The 16,022-nt window shown below is 59.5% G+C and overlaps 1 protein-coding gene across 3 annotated transcripts; it reads right to left on the bottom strand.

Moving 5' to 3' along the window:
- Window positions 1–1,426: 1,426 nt before the first annotated feature.
- On the bottom strand, window positions 1,427–14,392 carry MTG1 (mitochondrial ribosome associated GTPase 1). Of its 3 annotated transcripts, XM_068961592.1 has the most exons (11): window positions 14,243–14,392; window positions 13,356–13,420; window positions 10,599–10,703; window positions 7,797–7,877; window positions 7,261–7,317; window positions 6,983–7,073; window positions 5,781–5,842; window positions 5,439–5,535; window positions 5,132–5,213; window positions 2,115–2,227; window positions 1,427–1,856 (listed from the first exon to the last, which is right to left on the bottom strand). In XM_068961592.1, exons 1-11 carry the CDS (start codon window positions 14,352–14,354, stop codon window positions 1,717–1,719), a joined length of 1,005 nt encoding a protein of 334 aa, XP_068817693.1. In that variant the 5' UTR covers window positions 14,355–14,392; the 3' UTR covers window positions 1,427–1,716. The 3 variants fall into 3 exon arrangements, 2 of the variants coding, with proteins under 2 accessions (XP_068817693.1, XP_068817694.1); XM_068961593.1 differs by lacking the exons at window positions 13,356–13,420; window positions 14,243–14,392 and having other exon boundaries at window positions 7,261–7,570; window positions 10,599–10,624; XR_011144150.1 differs by lacking the exons at window positions 1,427–1,856; window positions 2,115–2,227 and having other exon boundaries at window positions 5,190–5,213; window positions 7,261–7,570.
- Window positions 14,393–16,022: the final 1,630 nt, after the last annotated feature.

Raw genomic sequence — 16,022 nt, 5'->3', positions numbered from 1 at the left:
GGGCCTATGGACTCAGCTGACGGATTCGTGTCCAGACCATCATCTCCAGGAGCCCTGGCGCCGCTGCCTTCCCAGCTGGCCCTTGGCTCTGGTTGCGGTCAGGGTCTCAAGTTATCCACGGGGCCTGGACCAAGCATTTCTGTCCAAAGGCCCAGGCGCCAAGCTGCAGGACGCAGCTCCCTGAAGCCTCCTGTGTCCACACTGCCAGCATTCTTGGGTGCGGCCCCCAGATGCCCTCCATCCTCCCAGACTGAGCTCCGGGCTCCACAAAACCAGCGGGGGGTGGCCGAGCCCAAGCCTCAGAGGTAATGTCTCAGAGTCTTAAACAGGAGGTCCCATCGTCCTCCCTGATGGGCCCGGCCCAAGCTGTGCTCAGCCTCAGGTGCCCACGAGGACACGGGCTATGGCTGGGCCAGACCCTCTCACGCCTCTGCAGCGTGCACCACCAGCACACTGGACATGCTGGAAACACCACTTATGTTAATTGATTCCACTCAACAACCCGACTTCAGGAGCATTTGGCGTCTGCAGCCACACATCCCTAAACACTTCCCACCCCACGGGGCAGGGTTCCGGCAGGAAGCATGCGGCGCTCGGGGTGGGCAGCCTCAGGCGAACTGGTGAGTGTGCTGGGCGCAGGCAGCAGGACCTAGAGGGCCGCCCACAGGAAGAGGGGGCCTGGCGGAGGGCCCGGGAGGGTCGCAACACCACTGGCCACAGACAAGCCGGAGCTGTGACCAGACGCAGCGCCCACGCCCACCACCCTTCCCTCCCCGCCCGCTTCCAGAATGTGCAGGCTGTGGTGGTGACCTTCCTGCCCTTCAGGTGTGAGCACAGCAACGCTGGGCGCCGTGTCATCAGCTGGAAGGTGCTCGGAGGCGGCGGGGAGGCCTGGGGTCTCCACTGACCGCCCTGGCTTGTGCTCAAGCCAGGCTGTGAGCAGAGCGGCCCTGGGCACCAAGGGGATGGGGCTGCTGGCTTCTGCCATGGCTCCTCGGGACCTCCTGTGTGTGTGTGTGTGTGTGTGTGTGTGTGTGCACGCTTCAGTGGTGAAATAAACTCTGCTGCCAACCAGACCGTTCCTTATTGCAGGACCAGGACGCTCAGGAACCTGTCACGCGAGCCCTTGGGTGCTGAGCAGGGGCTCAAGGGGCTGCACAGTGAGAGGGCCAACCCAGAGCCTCCTGTGTCCACACTGCCTGCATTCTTGGGTGTGGTGCCCAGATGCCCTCATCCTCCCAGACTGAGCTCCGGGCTCTGCAAGACCAGACGGGGGTGGCCGAGCCCAAGCCAGGGCCACAGAGGCACTGTGACCATTTGAAAGTCTTAAACAGGAGGTCCCAGCAGGGCAGCACCCTGGCGACTCAGTCCTCCCTGATGGGCCCGGCCGAGCTGTGCTCAGAGACAGGCCTTTTAATTTAAAATTTTAAAGTTACAGATGATGGTTTCAACTCCTGAGAAAATGCCAGCTTCTCCTTAGGAAAGGAGCTGAGAGACACTGAACACGAGAGAGTGTCCCCCCCAGGCCTGGCACATGGGACGCCTGACGCCCACACTCAGGCCTGTCCGCTGGGACCAGGGGCCGGCTATGGGGCAGGAGGGCTCGGCCTCCTCCCTGGAACAGAGACCCAGTGTGGTGAGCAGCGTGGGGACTCTGGGAGTCCAACCCCAGCCACAGAGCTGAGGGCAGGGGCCAGGCCCTCCCGCCAGCCCAGCTCACGGCTCCTCCTCCTCCGTGGAGCGGCCCTGCAGGAGGTCACAGTCCAGCATCACGGGGCCCAGCAGCCCGCTGCGGAAGGCCCGCAGGAAGTCTCGGGCGGCTGCAGGGTAGTCGGGCTGGATGACGTTCACGTTCCCTGGGAAGGCAGGAGGCTCTGGTGAGGAGGGAGCCCCACGTGGGGCCCAGTCCAACCCCCTCAGGCCCACGCAGGTGGGCGTCTGCACAGCACATTCAGGAAAAACACCTGAATTCACATGAGTGATGGCCTGGAGCTTCCAGAGGAGGCATGACCCGCCCTGCAGGCCTGGCCCCTCCCCTGCAGCCAAGGCAGAAACCCCTGCCCCGACTCTGCTCTGGGCCCAACCCCCACCCAGCCCAGGGCTGCCCGTCTCACCTGTGCCAGTCAGCACCTTCACCTTCTGGGTCTTCCTCAGCTTCACGGCCACCCGCTTCAGCACACTGGCGATGTCGTCACAGGCCTCGCCCAGGCCGTAGTGCTGCACGTACCTGTGGGCAGGCGGCAGTCACTGGCTCTCCGATGACCCCTTCGTGGGTGCCAGTGATCGCCTTGCAGAGCTGAGGGCCTCACCGACACCCACCTTCCACATGGCCACAGCCAGCTGCCCCGAGACCCAGCCCCACACCGGGACCCTAGGTACACCTGCCAGGACAGCTGACCGTTCAAGGGGGTCTCCCTGCAGACCCTAACCAAAAGGACCGGAGTGTTCCCGATGACAGTCCCAGGGCAGGAATACCAAGACACCTGCCACCCGAAGGTCAGGGGCAAGAGCAGCCAGGCGCACACAGCGGGAAAACAGATCCATCGGAGCAGAAAACCGGTCAGCTGGAACCGACCCAGACGCCAGAATCCACAGAGACCCTGAATCAGTTATTAGAACTGCATTCCCTGTGGTTACAAAGCAAAGAACCCACAAAGGAGACAATAAAAAGAAATAATCCGAATCTAACACCTAGAAGAAAACACTATGGAACACACCCTGAGGGAATCAAAGCAGCTCGGACTCTGCAGGGGGGAGGGGGAGGGAGCTGGGGGCCCAGCGGCGCTGAGCCGGCGCTCCCGGAGCCAGAGTGGGTGACGGAGCCCTGCGCCCACGGTCAGAGCCTGGGGACAGCCCTGCGCGGACGGGGACAGCGGCCGGAGCCGCCCACACGCGATGCACGGCCTCGGGGGTGAGAGTCAAGGGCTGAACACAAGCTGAGAAACGAGAAGAAACCACGCCGGGGCCCAGAGTCACAAACCGCCAGAACGCTCGACAGAGAGAAGCCTTCACAGCAGCCAGAGCGCCACACGGACAGAGCAGAGGGACAGAGGGCGGACCCTCGTCAGAAGCCGCTCCTCTGCGGACAGGCCGTCCACCTAGGGCTCTGCCCACAGGGCAAACTCCCTTCAAAAAGGAAGGTGAAATGAACACATCCTCAAACAGCAGCTGCACGGCCACTGGCAAACCAGGGAATCCTCGGCAGGGAGACGGCCCCAGAGGGCGGGGGCCCCAGAGCAGACAGGGAGCCGCGGCCCCGCGAGGCTCAGGGCAGATGGGGCGGGCCACGGCCCGCGAGGCTCAGGGCAGACCGCCGAGACTGTCTTCACTTTACACCCAAGTTTCAGGAAAGCGCAGCAGCATGTCGGCTGCAGAGAGCAACACGTGTCACGACACTGGGGAAAGGCCCTCAGGCCTCACAGCACTAACGCCACCCCGATGTCCCGCAAACCCTGGAGCCGCCTCCGCCCAGGTTCTAGGTAACAAGCTGACAAGAGGGAAGCATGAAGAGCGTCTGAGGGACTTCCCTGGTGGTCCAGGGGCTCAGACGCCGCGCTCCCAGTGCAAGCGGCTGGGGTCAACCCCTGGGCAGGGACCAGATCCCACAAGAGCCCGCTGCTGTGACTAAAGATCCTGCACGCTGCAACTGAGACGCGGCGCAGCCAAGCAAGCTAAAGAGAAGGGATCTGACTAATCTGAAAAAGGCCAAAGAGACACGAGAAAAGGCGCACACGATAGCTGTGTCGAAGGCAAGATGAAGATGCGACCCGACGTCAGTGACCAGTCAGACGCGAGTGGCCTCAACCTCTAACATGAAAGCAGAAACGGTCAGACTGGGCGGGAAGCGAGGGCCAACTACATGCAGCAATAAACATATTTTAAATGTAGAGACACACCAGCTCCACTAAGGAGACGGGGAGGACACATGAGGGAGACTTCAGAGCAGAGACTCTCCTGTCCAGGATACAGGAGGTCACGTCCTCAAGTCCCCAGGAGAACACGACCTCCCCGGGACGCGGAGCCGGGAAACATGAGCAGCACCGGTGGCCAGGGGCGAGCCCGTCTCCTGCCCCCAGCAGTAACAAGAGGACAGTCAGCAACGCAGAAACAAGAGAGGAGCACGGACCGGACAGCAACCAACAGGACAAAACCCAGAGGTCAGAGAGTGGGAACCAGAAGCTGGTTCTGTGGGGAAAACCAAAAACCTGGCCTGGCGTCCTCAGGGTCCTAAAGGACATCTCTGGGGCCCTGCAGGACACGGGCACTCTCACCGTCCTCGCTGGTGAGGGCAAACCAACTGGGCATGTGCACAGTGGCCGCCTGCACTGTCCAGTGTGAGAACACGGACGAACCCAGGGATGAATGCCCAGCCAGGCGGCCACTGCCAGGCAGGGAGGCTGCACACGCGGCTCCACCTGTGAGACTCTAGAAGGTAGCAGGGAGCAGGTGGGGCAGGGAGGGGGTTACACAGCAGCACAAGAAACAGGGTTTCCTGGACTGTGGAACAGCTTCCCACCACTTTGCCAACAAACGTCCGTCTAGTCAAGGGTATGGTTTTTCCAGCGATCATGTATGGATGTGAGAGTTGGACTATAGAGAAAGCTGAGTGCCAAACGATTGATGCTTTTGAGCTGTAGTGTTGGAGAAGACTCTTGAGAGTCCCTTGGACTGCAAGGAGATCCAACCAGTCCATCCTAAAGGAAATCAGTCCTGAATATTCATTGGAAGGACTGATGCTGAAGCTGAAGCTCCAATACTTTGGCCACCTGATGCGAAGAACTGGCTCACTGGAAAAGCCCCTGATGCTGGGGAAGACTGAAGGCAGGAGGAGAAGGGGACGACAGAGGATGAGACGGTTGGATGGCATCACTGACGTGATGGACATGAGTTTGAGTAAACTCCGGCAGTGGGTGATGGGCAGGGAGGCCTGGCGTGCTGCAGTTCGTGGGGTTGCAAAGAGTCGGACACGACTGAGGGACTGAACTGAACGGCTTCACAGGTGCACCCACATGTCACAGCGTAGTGACCTGTACACATGAAATGGCCACAGACTGTCTACAGCACCCTGACAGGGCTGGTCCTCCAGTTGCGCTTAGTGAGGCCGGGGAAGAGGGCCTGCCCCTGTACTCACCCCAAGAGCTGGTGCCTGTTGAGAGTGTAGAGAAGGTAGTCAGCCAGGGTCTCCTCACCCACGAGGTGGTCCAGCACGGTTCCTGGGGACAGGCAGCGAAGGGCGAGTGCCTCAGCTTGCTCCCTGCCCTCCCTGCCCCCGCAGTCAAGTGGGAGGAGGGCGCCCCCTCCAGGGTGGGCCAGGAGGCCCGACGGGCTCAGAGGGTGCCAGGGGTGTCAGCTGTGAGCAGCCAGGCCAAGCACAAGCCGCCCAGCCTGGGAGCCTCAGGGCCTAGGAGCCTGCTGCGGGTGGTGGGGGTCGGGCTCACCACACAGGGCCAGCTTCAGGCCTGTCTCCACGCTTGGAATCCGAGGAGCCAGCACCCCGGGGGTGTCGAGCAGGAACATCAGCGGCCGCTCACACACCTGTGGGCAGAGGGTGGTCAGCTGGCCTTCCGCCTGAGGCTGGAGGAGGCCCTGGAACCTGCCTCCCAGAGTCACTGCCACCAAGCTCTCAGCATCCCCACAGGATGCCACTGCTTAGTGATGTGGAGAAGGAACCCAGCAGCCACCTTGCCCCAGGAGGACAGACTCTGCCCTGACCCTGCATGCCGCTGGGATGGGAGACACCTGAGCCCTGGCCCAGGCATGGTGTGAGGACAAGGCCCTACCTGAATCCTGGACATCACAGCTCTGGTGATCCCAGGCTCGCCGCCCACCCTGGTGGCTTTTCCTGCAGGATGAAAGGGAGACGTCAGTCTGTCAAACCCCCAGGCAGATACGCTAGGTGAGCAGCGATGCACGTGGGAGCCTAGTGGGGCCCAGCGAGGCCACAGCAGGAAGAGAACTGCCTCCCAGGCACCACGACCCGCTGAGGCATGGCCGTGACAGCTGGCCAGGGCTGCCTGTTGGCAACGCCTTCCTCCCTGCAAGGCCGGCACCGCCTCGGGAGTGCCCACAACGGCCCATCCGTGGGGCTGCTCCTGACACTGGCCGCCCCGGGTCCCAGCTCAGGGAGTGTCCCAGGCAGACCCTCCCCCTGTGCTGTGCAACACGCATCCATCAGCGCGCGGACAGGTAAACGAAACGTGCTTCGTCCACACAGAGGAGCGGTGTTCAGCCTTAAAGAGGAGGGAAATTGTGGCTCATGCTACGACATGGCTGGACCCTGAAGAGTTAGGCTCCATGGAATGAGCCCAGCACAGTTCAGATCCTGTGAGTCCAGGTACGAGGCACCAGAGGACCAAATTCATACGACAGGAAGCAGACCAGAGGTTCCAGGGGCTCCAGAGGGCAGGCCCACTTGTGTCTGGAGGCTGACAGTGTGAGGCTTGCACAGCACTTAATGTACTCATGTCCTTAAAGCCACAATTACAGGAAAGTAAGCAACAGCTGCCTGTAACAGCGCTCCAGCCGGCGGCAGAAGCAGCCTGAGGAGACGGCCCAGCACAGGTGTGTCTCGGGGAGGTTCCCAAAGGACACACTCGTGCAGAGCGCGAGTCAGCGCGGACTTGGTGTCGAACGCCAGCAGGCATGAGACACAGGCCGGGAGAGCCCTCCCCAGGTCCCGGCCTGGCGTCGCACCCACGCTTCCCACACGCCCTGAGCACAGCGCGACACAGAGACAGAGGAGCGGGCGCACAAGATCGCCCCTGCTTAGAGCCTGCATATGGTGAGCATTTAAAGACAGAGAGCGAGGGCAGCGTGCAATGGAAAAGGGAGTGACTGTCTCACCAGCTGACTGCACACCAAGCTGTCAGCTGGGCCTCCTGGTGCCAACGGCCCCCTCGCTGAGCTGAGCTCCCCGGCTCTGGAGGGTCATCCCAGCACGAGAACCAGTGCCTGCCCCCCCCCCCCCAACTGCAGGCAGTACCTTTCCTGAGGTGCTGTCTCCGCAGGGAGTTGATGAGCGAGGACTTGCCCACGTTGGGGACCCCAGTCACCATGACGCAGTGCTCTGCGTGCTGCAAGCACAAGGGCAGGGGTTGGGCGCTACCCAGCCCGCACCCCCGCACCCCCAGCGTGCCCACCGGGGTGGGGCGCCCCACCCCACCTGCTGAGACCCGAGCCGGGGCCCCGGGGTGGGCTCAGCGCTGGGCCTGGGTTTCCCAGCAGAAGGGGCGGGCCCTCGGCCGGTCCTGGCCCACCAACCTCTTCTCGGTGATAGCGGTAGCTGCTCCCAACCAGCTCCATGACCGTCGGGACGATCTGCAACCAACAACCACCAGGCACCTTCTGGTGGGAGCCTGGCCGCCCTCGGCCCCTGGAGGCGGCACTCCCGTCGGCGTCCCACCACCAGCCAGCGTGGTTCCGCACACGCCAGATGCAGGCTGTGCTCTGGGGAGGGGTGGGGGTGGCCGGGGCCCTGCCCCGTCCTTCTCCAGGCAAGAGGAGAGCCCAAGGGGGAGAGCGGGCACTGCCACGCCTTCCAAAGACGCATGACAGCAGCGGAATGCTCCACCTTGACCGGGAAACAGGCACAGACCATCCATGGCCACCTCCTACTTGGGACCAAGGGCATCTCTCGGCCCAACACTGCTGTTCCCACCCCCAGTCTGCCCAGCCCGGGGGGTGACTGTGCCCCGAACCCAACAACACTCTGCTTCCTGCAGAAGCACAGAGTGATCTGTGGTGTTTCTTTAACATTTTAAGCAGAAGCCTCAGAGCACAAAACGGAAGAGACCCACCTGCTTGACATTTTCGTCCTTCACACAGTTGGTAAAAACAACATGCTTCAGGCCTTCTCTTTCTAAGTGTCGTATAATTTCCTAAAAGAGACAAGACATTTCCATTTCAAACACTAAATGAAGACATGGGCAGCGTCATAAGCGAGAGTCTGAGGATCTGCTCAAGGGCTGGGGACTCAAGAGGAGGCTGGGCCACCGGGGCAGGTGGCCTGAGGGCATGTCAGGGGAGGGCAGGCCGGCCCCGGGGCGCCCCTGCCGTGGGCTCTGTGGGAGGACACGGGACGGGGCCATCCAAAACCACCTGCAGCCCTGGAGACGCTCGGCACTGGTCTCCACTCAGCCACGTCATCCCTCCTTTCCTCCCAACCAGCTTCCACAAAACAGGCCCCACTTAAAACTAAGGTTTGAACCCAGCTACAGAGTACACGGAATACTTTAAAAGCCCCAAAGTAAACTGACGTTAACATGAACCTACTGGCCTTAACGTGAAGCAGAATCACCAGGTGACTCTTAGTTTACAGCCAGTACTGCACTGCTGAGAGGCCTTGGGCTGCAAGGAGGTCCAACCAGAGCCCCCGACCAGGCCACCTCAAGGAGGTCCAACCAGGCCACCTCAAGGAGGTCCAACCAGGCCCCCTCAAGGAGGGCCAACCAGGCCACTTCAAGGAGGTCCAACCAGGCCACCCGACCAGGCCACCTCAAGGAGGTCCAACCAGGCTACCCAACCAGGCCCCCTAAAGGAGGTCCAACCAGGCCCCCTCAAGGAGGTCCAACCAGGCCACCTCAAGGAGGTCCAACCAGGCCACCCAACCAGGCCACCCAACCAGGCCACCTCAAGGAGGTCCAACCAGGCCACCTCAAGGAGGTCCAACCAGGCCACCCAACCAGGCCACCCAACCAGGCCACCTCAAGGAGGTCCAACCAGGCCCCCTCAAGGAGGTCCAACCAGGCCACTTCAAGGAGGTCCAACCAGGCCACCCAACCAGGCCACCTCAAGGAGGTCCAACCAGGCCACCCAACCAGGCCACCTCAAGGAGGTCCAACCAGGCCACCTAAAGGAGATCCAACCAGGCCACCCAACCAGGCCACCCAACCAGGCCACCTCAAGGAGGTCCAACCAGGCTACCTCAAGGAGGTCCAACCAGGCCACCCAACCAGGCCACCCAACCAGGCCACCTCAAGGAGGTCCAACCAGGCCACTTCAAGGAGGTCCAACCAGGCCACCCGACCAGGCCACCTCAAGGAGGTCCAACCAGGCCACCTCAAGGAGGTCCAACCAGGCCACCCAACCAGGCCACCCTAAAGGAGACCAGTCCTGAGTATTCACCGGAAGGACTGATGCTGAAGCTGAAGCTCCAATACTTTGTCCACCTGATTCGAAGAACTGACTCATTGGGAAAGACCCTGATGCTGGGAAAGACTGAAGGTAGGAGGAGAGGGGGACGACAGAGAATGAGATGATTGGATGGCATGAGTTTGAGCAAGCTCCAGGAGTTGGTGATGGACAGGGAAGCCTGGCGTGCTGCAGTCCATGGGGTCACAGAGTCAGACACGACTGAGTGACTGAACTGAACTGAACTGCATTGTTTGATCAGCTACTGATTTACTTAAAGGAATAAAAAAGCCACTCATTGCTTCAGTTAGTTTTGCTGATTTATTATTTGCTATGATGATGCTGATGTAGGTCAGGCCCACAAAGACATCGTGAAGTCACACTGCAGGCTGCGTACAGATCTGCATGGGACGCCCCCTCCCAACCTGCAGAGGCAGACACAGCCCCCGCACCCCCCCCCGGGGGCTGCTGCCTCCTGTCCTTCCCAGACCCAGCTGCCTCCTGCAGGTGAGATCGGACACCCCCATCAGGCCACCTGATGTGCCCATCACTCCACAAAGATGAGCGTTTTGGAGCAGAAGCAACTGCTGGATGCGAAGACCCAAGTCTCAGCTAAGAAAAGCAACGGAAAGCTTGTGATGACAAGTAACTACAGCTGCCCCTGGAGTGAAAGCCAGCCGGGGGTTCTGTCTTCGGGGCAGGAGGGATTCAACCAGAAGCATGCGGGGAGGTGGGTTCAGATGGGAAATTCCTTCCCCTTGGGCACTCAATGAACAAAGAGCCCTGGGGCTGGAGTGCCTGGGTTTCCCTGCAAACCTTGAGCTACAGGCCTATGGGTGGAGTTTAAAGAACTCAGTGTGCCACAGCCAACTAAGAAACCAGAACGCGTTCCTGCTGCTGCAGAAGGAAAAGCTACACACACGCAGAAGCTGGATTGATTTCAAGATCCTGACACCTGCTCTCTATGCTTCTCTTATTCCGGGACAATAGGAGCATCACCCCTGGACAGTGTCCCCATCCAGCAGGGCTCGGGGACACCCCCAGTTGCTTTGGGTCCCCCACCTTCCAGATCACTCAGGGGGCAGCAGGCAGCTCGCGGCTCAGACCAGGGATCTGGGAGGACAGTGGGAGCCAGCGCTGCTGCACCGAGAGGCCTCTGGGCTGGAGAGCCGGGCGATGGCCGCTCGCCCCAGGAGGCAACCGCAACGTGAGCAGGCGAGAGGCAAGCAAGAGGCAGGCGCCAGCACCGCGGCTGCAGCCACACGCCGCGTGCTCTCAGCCTCGAGGGCCCTGTGGCCGCTCTGTGGGAGCGCGGCTCCTCCCCCCGCCCACGGCTGGACCCCACTTGAGGATACAGATTCTCTGGTCGCCTGGATGACAGGTTAGTCAAAGGCTAGCTTGCTGAGCACGCAGGCCTAAGCAGACGGGCGCCACGTCCACGCAGAGATCCAGTCAGATTTGAGCCGTACCTGCTGCTCCTTCAGATCCGCCAGGTCCATTTTGTTGAGGACAAGCAAGTGAGGCTTAAGCCCAAGGGTTTCCTGAAACAGAGGGTTTCGGCCTGACAGTGGAATGTGGCAAAATTAAGGCAAAATTCAATCAACCTGAGCAGCCAGCTGACACACTTTCCCTTGTCTTGTTATGCAGACTGGATCGCCTACAACAGGACGCCCTCGGAAGGAAAGGACAGTGTAGAAGCCTGTCTGGAAGCAGGCGAGCTCCAGCCAGCCCAACCCAGAGACCGAGCCGACCCCAAGTCCTGCACTCACCGCCCTGAGGGCCACCGAGCCTCTGCAGGCCCCCGACGCCTCCTGCAGACCAGAGGCAGGGCAGCGGCCCTCTCGTGGCTCCTCAAACAGGAACGATGGCGGCAAAAACAGAGCCCAGTGGAAGGTTCTGTGACTAGATCGCTGCTTAGTTGCCAGAAGATCTGGTCACTCAGGACAAGTGCCTCCACGAGCCCTAACCAATGTATCTCATGCCACCACAGCCACCCCGGGCGGCCCCATGGAGACCTCCCGTGAGCCCACCTCCTCACGCCAGGGCGGACCCTGTCTCCGCCAGGCACCCCCGGCACTCACTGGGACACCAGCACATCGGGAGGGGAGGTGTGTCTGCAGGTCGGGGTGCTCAGCCCTTCCCTGGTGCCTGTCCCCAGGAGTCCCGAAGCCTCAGCATGCCCACATTCCAGGCAGCAGTTAAGCCGCTGTGTCCCCACCCACACATCACAGGAATGAAAACAGCAACTTACTTCCTCCATGAACAGCACGATGGCCTCAGGTTAGCCAAGCCCGAGCTAACTCAGAACACGGAGGCTCCCTCAAGGGGCCGTCCTGGAGAAGAAGTCAGCACACCCAGCGAGCAGAGGGTGGGGCGAAGGCGCCCCCGCCCCTCCCCAGCACACGGGCAGCAACGGCAGGCGTCCTGGTTCAGAAATCAGACATGCAACTGCCAGCAAACCCTTCTGACTGGCGTGAGATTTTGTACGAACTGAAACATTTAGCCTACGGTAGAGAAGCTGGAGAGTTTCCTCAGAAACTCCAAGTAGAGATGGTGATGACTTTCAAACCAACACCTGTGTCTTACAGGGAGCCTCTAAACACAGCTCAGGTAAATACAGCAGAAACAGGGTGTGCAAAGCACGCTCATCACTGAGGGAGATTGTGCCCTCTTCTGATGCATCCTTTCGTACAGGAAGGAAGCCCGATTGGCAGCTACTTTCCAATGGAGGTTTCATGTCCCACCTGGAGCCTGCTATTGCTGCAGAGAGTTGGAAGGCACGGGTGTGCCAGGTGGAAACCTGAGATGGACGAGCTACCCTGTGTCAGAGGGGAGCCCCACACCAGGGATTCTGACTCACTGGCCTGGAAGTGGCCTAGATACCAGTATTTTCAAAAGCCTCCCGGGGGAATTCTAATATGTAACAAGGATTGAGAACCACTGCTTTAAATGTCAGCAATTTGGGGTCGCAAAGAGGCAGACACGACTGAGCGACTGAACTGAACTGAACTATGACAGGCAGCCCTGTTGGGCACTGTGGTGCTGACTGGGCCACAGCAGGCCCAGAGGAGAAGGCAGATGGAAACAAGCTAATGGCCAGGAATGCCCCTCGGGCCCTGTCCACCGCCTGACTCTGGAAGGTCTCCCCTGCAGCTCTGCACCCAATCCCAGCGGGGCTGGGGGAGGGCTCCCCTCACCAAGCAGTTCTCACCACCAGCTGGGGTCCTGTCCAGCGCAACTCTGACTCCATCTACCTGGAGATGGCATCAGACCCCACGGTCTGGGCTCAGGAATGCCACCACCCCTCACTTCAAATAGCAACTGCAGTTGAGGTTTGACAGAAAACAGCAAAATTCTGTAAAGCAACTATCCTTCAATAAAAAGTAAATTAGAGTAAATTAATTAAAAAAAAATAGCAACTCCAAGTCCAGTATCTGTCACTTCTGACCAACGGGCCTGAATCAGGGGTTCCCAAGACCCTTCCCTGGGTTCTAGCAAAACTAGTCTGGACAGTGGCTCAAGAAATGAGAGAAACATTTCACTTATTGGATTAGACTTATGATCTGGCTTCCCTAGTGGCTCAGAGGTTAAAAAAAAAAATCGGCTGCAATGTAGGAGCTGTGTGCAGGACGCACAGGTTCAGTCCCTAGGCGGGGAAGATCCCTTGGAGAAGGAAATGGCAACCCACTCCAGTATTCTTGCCTGGAAAATCCCATGGACAGAGAAGCCTGGCGGGCTACAGTCCATGAGGTCACAAAGAGTCGGACACAACTTAATGACTAAACAACATAAAGGACCCAACTCTGGAGCAGCCAGATGGAAGACATGTGCAGGGCTAAGGCTGGGAAAAGACGTGGAGCTTCCCCCCTGCAGGTGCCTCTCTCCCTGCATCTCCACATTCTCAGCAACCAGGAAGCTCTCCCCACCCCACCCCTCTACAGTCTGGGGCTTTATAGCAGCTTCATTACACAGGCGGGACAGAGTGAACCACTGGCCTTGGTGAGTGAACTCAACCTCCAGGCCCTAAGGTGGGGGTGGCAGGGGTAGGACTGAAAGTTCTAACCCTCCCATAGCAAGGCTGGTTCCCCCAGCAACCAGCTCCCCCCTTAAGTGACCACGGGTCTTTTCCAAAATCACCTCATTAACACAGCAAGAGACACCTTATCACACTCTTCACATAGGTCCTGCTTATTCTACGTGACCAGGTCACCACCACTGAAGGATATCCGGGCGTCATGGACCTCGATTATGCAGTCCACCAGCCGCAGGCTGCCCTGCATCTTCTTCAGCCCTGGAAAACAGAAGAGGGACGCCTCAGGGGAGGGCGGGTTCCGAGCCTTTCATAAAGTAATACCGGGGCACAAGTGGTTGCTTCACAAGGTCGTGTTAAGTTCCTCCGGCACAGCAAAGTGAATCAAAGCACGGCCCCTCACGGCCCCTCACTCGGCCAAGCCCAGTCTTTCGGGCACACCAGCGGGCACACCTGCAAACATCCCCTGTGGTTCAGAGAGTAAAGAGTCTGCCCGCAATGCGGGAGACCCAGGTTCGATCCCTGGGTCAGGAAGATCCCCTGGAGAAGGGAGAGGCAACCCACTCCATTCTCATCTGGAGAATTTCATGGACGGAGGAGCCTGGCGGGTTACACTGCATGGGGTTTCAAAGAGTCGGACAGGACTGAGTGACTTCATTTTCTTTCTTTCTTTTCAAACATCTCGCCGCCACGGCCTGCTTCTCGCCCGCGGGCGCCCCGTCCCCCTGAGCAGGGGCCGAGGGCCGCCACCCTCACACCGGGCGGCGCTGGGCTTGCAGGCGCTCTCGGAGCCAGGCTCCGAGAAAAGTAAGAACCTCGGAGGGTGCAGGCGAGAGACCGCCAGCTCGATCTACGCCTCACGGTGCTCAGGTAATTAAACAGCCGACTTCAACCTGGAAAGTGCTTTCCTAGCCCTGCCTCATTCCGTCCCCAAATAGCGTCCAGGAAATTGTGCCCTTTTCCAAGCAGGTGGGGACACGGGCTTCGAGCCGAGTAACAGGGCCTGCCGGGGTCAGCTCACGAGCCCGCCCCGCGCTGGACCCGCGAGGAGCCGGGGAAGCAGCGCGCCCCGCCGCGCCTCACCCTTGGCCATGTGGCCCGGAAACCAGCGCGCCACGTCGCGACCTTCCAGAGGGAAGCTCTCCCGCCAGGCAGCCCGCGCGGCGGCGCAGAGAGTCCGCGGAGACAGCCTCATAGCTCCGCGTCCCGGGCTCCGCGCTGCACTACGGACCGCTCCGCCCACGGACCTGTCCGCCGGGCTCGCGACCCCGCACAAGGGTTCCGGCGCTCCACGCGGCCGGCGCGACCCGCGCATGCGCACGACGCTGCCTCGGCCCGCAGGCGTTTAGCGGCCGGTGCTGGGGCTGGGGCGGGGACCAGGGCTAGGGACCGGGGACGGAGCAGGGCACGGGGCGGGGCCGGGGGCCGGGGCGGGGCCTGGGGCGGGGCCGGGGACCGAGGCTGGGGACCGGGGACGGAGCAGGGGACGGGGCGGGGCCGGGGGACGGGGCGGGGCCGGGGACCGAGGCTGGGGACCGGGGCTGGGGACCAGGGACGGAGCAGGGGACGGGGCTGGGGGCCGGGCTGGGTCCCTCGGGCGGGCTTCGGGGAGGGCTGCTAGCCAGGGGCGCACCCGCGCAGTTCCGGGAGTTCTCAAGGGTCCAGTCTTAATTAAATTAAAAAATACTGGTTCTTCCTTAACCGTATTCTGAGTGACAAAATTTAGTAGTCCACTGTCAATTTGGTCCTTTTTACAAACTTGGTTAAATTTTTTCAGATATTTTATATTTAACTGACAAGTGTAAGATCCTCTTTTTCAAGTACTCTGGGTTTTAATGTACAAACAAACTCTTTGCAAACGCTGCAGTTCTGCTAAATTTCAGTTCAGTTCAGTTCAGTCGCTCAGTCGTGTCCAACTCTGCGAACCCATGAATCGCAGCATGCCAGGCCTCCCTGTCCATCACCAACTCCTGGAGTTCACTCAGACTCGCGTCCATCGAGTCAGTGATGCCATCCAGCCATCTCATCCTCAGTCGTCCCCTTCTCCTCCTGCCCCCAATCCCTCCCAGCATCAGTCTTCTCCAATGAGTCAGCTCTTCGCATGAGGTGGCCAAAGTACTGGAGTTTCAGCTTTAGCATCATTCCTTCCAAAGAAATCCCAGGGTTGATCTCCTTCAGAATGGACTGGTTGGATCTCCTTGCAGTCCAAGGGACTCTCAAGAGTCTTCTCCAACACCACAGTTCAAAAGCATCAATTCTTCGGCGCTCAGCCTTCTTCACAGTCCAACTCTCACATCCATACATGACCACTGGAAAAACCATAGCCTTGACTAGACAGACCTTAGTCGGCAAAGTAATGTCTCTACTTTTGAATATGCTGTCTAGGTTGGTCATAACTTTTCTTCCAAGGAGTAAGCATCTTTTAATTTCATGGCTGCAATCACCATCTGCAGTGATTTTGGAGCCCAGAAAAATAAAGTCTGACACTGTTTCCACTGTTTCCTCATCTATTTCCCACGAAGTGATGGGACCAGATGCCATGATCTTCGTTTTCTGAATGTTGAGCTTTAAGCCAACTTTTTCACTCTCCTCTTTCACTTTCATCAAGAGGCTTTTTAGCTCCTCTTCACTTTCTGCCATAAGGGTGGTGTCATCTGCATATCTGAGGTGATTGATATTTCTCCCGGCAATCTTGATTCCAGCTTGTGTTTCTTCCAGTCCAGCGTTTCTCATGATGTACTCGGTATATAAGTTAAATAAGCAGGGTGACAATATACAGCCTTGACATACTCCTTTTCCTATTTGGAACCAGTCTATTGTTCCATGTCCAGTTCTAACTGTTGCTTCCTGACCTGCATACAGA

This window comes from Capricornis sumatraensis, chromosome 23 (genome assembly GCF_032405125.1).
Source record: "Capricornis sumatraensis isolate serow.1 chromosome 23, serow.2, whole genome shotgun sequence".
Lineage (NCBI taxonomy): Eukaryota > Metazoa > Chordata > Mammalia > Artiodactyla > Bovidae > Capricornis > Capricornis sumatraensis.
This window is presented reverse-complemented; position numbering and strand designations above follow the sequence as displayed.

Coding starts and splice junctions, on each gene's coding strand:
- MTG1 (XM_068961592.1), bottom strand. CDS start 14,354: ATGAGGCTGTCTCCGCGGACTCTCTGCGCCGCCGCGCGGGCTGCCTGG. Junction 7,074..7,260: donor ACCGCTATCACCGAGAAGAG/GTTGGTGGGCCA, acceptor TTGTGCTTGCAG/CACGCAGAGCACTGCGTCAT. Junction 2,228..5,131: donor AACAGGCACCAGCTCTTGGG/GTGAGTACAGGG, acceptor GCCTGCCCACAG/GTACGTGCAGCACTACGGCC.